The sequence below is a fragment of the Montipora capricornis genome, chromosome 6, assembly GCF_036669925.1.
Source record: "Montipora capricornis isolate CH-2021 chromosome 6, ASM3666992v2, whole genome shotgun sequence".
Classification (NCBI taxonomy): Eukaryota; Metazoa; Cnidaria; class Anthozoa; order Scleractinia; family Acroporidae; genus Montipora; species Montipora capricornis.
The window spans coordinates 69,000,274-69,005,273 of NC_090888.1; the positions used below are offsets into that span (position 1 = coordinate 69,000,274).

Consider the following 5,000-nt stretch of genomic DNA (forward strand, 5'->3'; position numbering starts at 1 on the left):
AGTACATGGTAATTTGACACAATTGAGTTTCTTGTCTTCACGCACGCAATCAAATAGGAAGAGGTTTTCGCCTCTAAGAGCAAATATGTTGTTTGTTTCAATAAAATTTTCGCTGGAAAAGGATTCTGTGGTATTTTCTGCCTTTGTGAATTATAATATCATGTTGTGTATTGAATTTTCGAGCTTAAGGTTCAAATGTGATATGGGAGAAGTTTTTTAGTATTGCTCTGTAAGCAGGAAGGGTTCACAGGCCTGTTGGAAGCGTGCTTGAGTTTCAACAAAATGAGGCCCAAAATCAGTGAAAACTTGTGACGCAGATAAATAATAAAGTAGCTGCTATTTCCAGAATGATGGAATTACCTGGTGATAAATAACGTTGTACGCGTCTTGGAGAGTAAAATTAATTTTGACTTTGCATAAACAAGAGTTGGGCGATTGTGATCTTTGTTTTGACTTCGCTCATTTCATTGTCAAACTTTATAACACTTGACAGAAAAAGAAACTTACAAAAACCCGGTATCTTGCCATCATTTGACACAGATGCTTCCCTGTTTGGCGAGTAAACATGCCGCGGTAACTTAATCACGGCGGCCGCTGAATTCCGGCCACGTCACTTTCGCTTTTGCAATTTACTTGAACGTAGCAAAAATCTCCCAAAATGTTTGTCGCTGATCGTAACTTTTTATATTCTATATTCACGGTTCAAAATTAATGTTGTTTTCATGTCGTAAATATTTTATTCTCGATCGACCGTCCGGGAAACTTCCTTCTGCTCTTTCTGAAAACTGTGTATCAATATTTATTTGCTTTTTCATCAATATTTGTTTTGCATAAAGCAAGCTAACAGAATCTGTACCTTGCTGAGTTCGCATTTGTTAGCGTTAATAGTATTTTCGGTCAGATGTTTCTGTTTTTTATGAGGGGTTTATTGTTTTGGTCTCCCATCCCAACACTAACCCCGCGAAACAGGGCTTGACTACAGTGAAGTTTAGTATTACAAAGTTTTCGGATGCTCATAGGGCACACTTGTGGTGAAAAGAAGTTGTGAGGGAACTTGAAAATTATCAACATGTCAGCCCAGAAGCCAATGTTTCTCGCTTCTCTTTTATTTGTTATTCTTCAGAGACTGGAATGCTGTATTTCAATACCACACAATTCAGTGCCTTATGATTTTCTGTAGCACGTACCACAGGCAAGCCAGTGTATGCTTCACAGAAGCATCTAGTTTTAACAAAAACTTGAATATCTCTGGAACAAAAAGAGGTATTCCAAGATCTTTAAAATAAGCAAAAGATAGTTTTTACATCAGAGGCACTTTAAAAAAATGATTACATTGTAATTATTAATTTTTTCTCGTTGATAAAAAAAAGATAAAAATTTCAATGCCAAAACTAAAACTCACCACTGCAATGGGCAGAATCACCATAAAAGCAAGTCCATATGCTCCTAGAACCTACAGTATGCAAAAAATAAAAATATGGTTATTTTTGGTATTTTAATTGGGGACATCCCTCCAGATGCTGTTAATAATGCTGGATACATGTAGATAAATATTATCCTCTCAATGAGCTGAGTACCAGAATCTGCAACAATGGGACCATATCAGCGAGAGTCATAAGAAGTAAAGCCATCCGTTCCACACATTAGCCAAGGGTGAAACTGCAAATTCCCTTGTACTTCCTGTCCCAAGTGAAAACTAAGGCTTTAATTATGCAAACAAAAAACCCTATATTAACAAGGTACACATTTGAATATCCTTCCTTCTAAAACTTGTGAAATAAATGTTCATGTGATTATCTCATAAATTTGCAGAAATTTTTTTGGTGAATGTGTCCAAACATTCCATTCAAAACACCAACATGCTATAATTATTTCCTCCCAGCAGAGAGGAATGCTTTGTGCTTGTGAAAAACACAGAAAAAGACTTGTTGCTCTGTATAATGCAGCAAGTTTCCACTCACAGTGGGGTTAAAAAAAATACATCTACATGTACAAGTGCAAAAGAAGTGCCATCAGCAGAACTTTGGGAGAAAACAAGAACACAAAATATTGTGTTATAGACTTCAAAGGATTTGACATTAGCAACCAAATCCTTGGTAACTTTGTACTTTGTACTTTTGGTTGCCCAGCCAGTCTACCTTAATTTTTGTAAAGAAATATCCAAGTTCAAGCTGCTGTGTTTGTGGACATACATGTATTAATTAGTATGTAGTAGCAATGTAATTGTAGGTCTGCACAGCATGCACAGATAATCTATGCAGACCTACCAGTACAATCATAATTATTGATACTACATCCTTGCAGTGTACACTCTATAACTCTTACACTCCTATATGACAATAACACATATGACAATAATTATGGGAATCATGCAATACACACAAAAACTTCAATTAAAACTGTCCTGCAACTCACCCACATGGAGTTTTCCTTGCTTACAAGCCATGAAGGAAGAGCAATTCCAAAGCTGGTTGCTGAAAGAAATGAAAGAAAATGACTTTGTAAAATTGATAATAATACTAGTCTTTCTTTGGTAATTGTTTATTTTGAATGCAAAATACTACTGCTACCATAGTTATTATCTTTACAAGGACTTACAGGGGTTACATACATGTACAAAGTCATGTATAACGTAAGCTGCATGTGGTCGATACTTCTTTCCAACATGGTGTTAACTTTTTCAATGAAGAGAAGCAACAAGCTTTAACTAATCAACACCCAAGCAAACATGTAATTTGAAGTTGTTTCTGTCTGCTTGATTGCACCATAATATTATGAATATAACCCAATGACCCCTGAGAGTGACACTTTAATAATGGACTTTACTCTGTCTAAGTCGCCAGATGATTTTACTCATCGGCAGTGTCCTAGAGCATTTGAGTTGTGAATGGGTTAACATATTATGAATTTATTAAACTAACGAACTTTATCAACTAACCCAACAGTGACTACGATAAAAGAGCTTGAGTTGTGAACATGATTGATATTTTTGTAATTAGGGGTTTTCAAAATCAATAAATTTGTTAAGTTAAACTTGTACCTCCTGGTCCATCTGGGTTTCCATGTTCTTCCCAATTTTTTCTTGACTCTTCATTTGTCAGCCTAAAAGAGGTTCCAGATTCAAGTATAGGGCATTAATATATTTTCCATTATTGACATAAGAAAAAGAATCTATCAAGTTTAAAATACAAGCAGGAAAATTAAATATTGCCAATGACTATTAATTAAACACATGCATGCAAACAACACTAGGTGCACTTCTTTAAGTCTCATTAGTCTGCTATACATGTAGATACATGTAATAATAATAATAATAATAATAATAATGATAATGATAATGATAATGATAATATCATTATAATAATTAATGTCAATTTTTCATTCCTTTTCTTGCAACTTAACCCATGCACCCCTGGGAGCGACACTAAAAAGATTTTACTCGTCAACTGGGGACATCCTGAGGCGCCAAAGGAATGAATGGGTTAACAGAGTTTTGTGAAGACACCATTGGTGCAATGATCATTAACCAGTATAGCAGACTGATAAGATTGGAGTGCTGTGTTACAAGACAGTGACATCTAGATACTAAACACGATTATTTTTTTCACTGAACAAATCAATGTCAAACAACATATCAAAGACGTAAACTTACGCTTCATAAGCTTTGGCTATTCTCATGAACTTCTGTGGATCACCTGTTTCCTTATCGGGATGGTACTTCATACTTAGTCGACGATATTGCTTTCTGATATCAGCCGTACTTGAGCCCTACATGGACAGTAATTCATAACAATAAAACATTACCCCTGACAATACGACCACCACATTCATTTTATTTAGTAATTATCAATGTCAAATGTGACTTTACTTAATTTACAAACAAATAATAGTTACACATGTAGAAACAAGACCATGGTGGCCTGCAGTTATAGCACTGCCACATGTATTCTAATAAAGTACATTAAGTACATCTGTATTTTGCTACGTTATTACTGGTTCTCACAACAAAGCAAACAAAAGGACACTTACAAATTGACAAGACTTCTGTTTAGGTTGTTAAAAATTAATGTCACTGGCATTCTAACAACTGTTTCTCAGGACCATACTTGAGGGAACAATGACCCGGCGCATTGTGTAATGAATAATGATAACAACTAGATATTTGGTTTTTTAAAAGACTGCCAATATGGAAAGAAAAAAAAAGTTTCACCGATGAAGCTTCAAGATAGCCAATGATTACTTACATGTAAGATACTTCCCTCCTTAACATGGAATTTTACCACAGGTCACACAACTTACCCGATCCAATTCCAGCACTGCATAAGGATCATATTCGGTAAAATCCTTTTCAAACTGAGATATTTTATATGCTCCAACAAAAAATAAAACCCATAGGATAGCTAAAACTGAAAGACTGAACAAAACAGGCCAAAACAAGTTTGCATTTATAACCACATTATATGTTATTAATGTTACATGTAGTTTATTCTCGTGATTGGCGTTCATTAATCACAACCATTACAATTTTCTCAAATTTCATTGGTGCATCAACGGCTTTATTTTTCACTAATAATTGTGTAGGGTTGTAATCGGACAGTTGGCTATAATCGGACATCTGTACAGTTACATCAGCCAATCATATTAAGTGCACTCAGCTTAATCCAACAATCACAGAATTTATCACAATGACCTTGAACCACTTACCCTACCAAACTAGGGATTTTCCAAAATGGACGAATTTGTAACATTAGACAGAGCAAAAGGAGTGCATTTGTTTTCTTGGAAATTGCAATGATTATGATTAATTGGTAACAGGACTTCATGTCGTCCAACTCGGTCTGTAATCATACTTGTGATTAAACAAATCAGACTCCAGCTACGCCGTTGTCCGATTTTGTTAATCACTCGTATGATTACAGACCGAATTGGAATCCACTCACTCTTATTACCATGATTGAAAATTATTATTATTTTCAAAAAAAGACAAAAGTAAAAACAGT

The 5,000-nt window shown here is 35.0% G+C and overlaps 1 protein-coding gene across 1 annotated transcript in view; it reads right to left on the reverse strand.

Moving 5' to 3' along the window:
- The window catches only part of LOC138053018 (translocation protein SEC63 homolog), a 26,543-nt gene that overhangs the window by 20,994 nt on the left and 549 nt on the right, over nucleotides 1-5,000 (reverse strand). The window contains exons 3-7 of the mRNA XM_068899690.1: nucleotides 4,300-4,414; nucleotides 3,653-3,768; nucleotides 3,041-3,102; nucleotides 2,416-2,474; nucleotides 1,403-1,453 (exon numbers count right to left, since the gene is read on the reverse strand). Coding sequence (XP_068755791.1) covers nucleotides 1,403-1,453; nucleotides 2,416-2,474; nucleotides 3,041-3,102; nucleotides 3,653-3,768; nucleotides 4,300-4,414 — 403 coding nt within the window. The remainder of the gene's footprint in view (nucleotides 1-1,402; nucleotides 1,454-2,415; nucleotides 2,475-3,040; nucleotides 3,103-3,652; nucleotides 3,769-4,299; nucleotides 4,415-5,000) is intronic.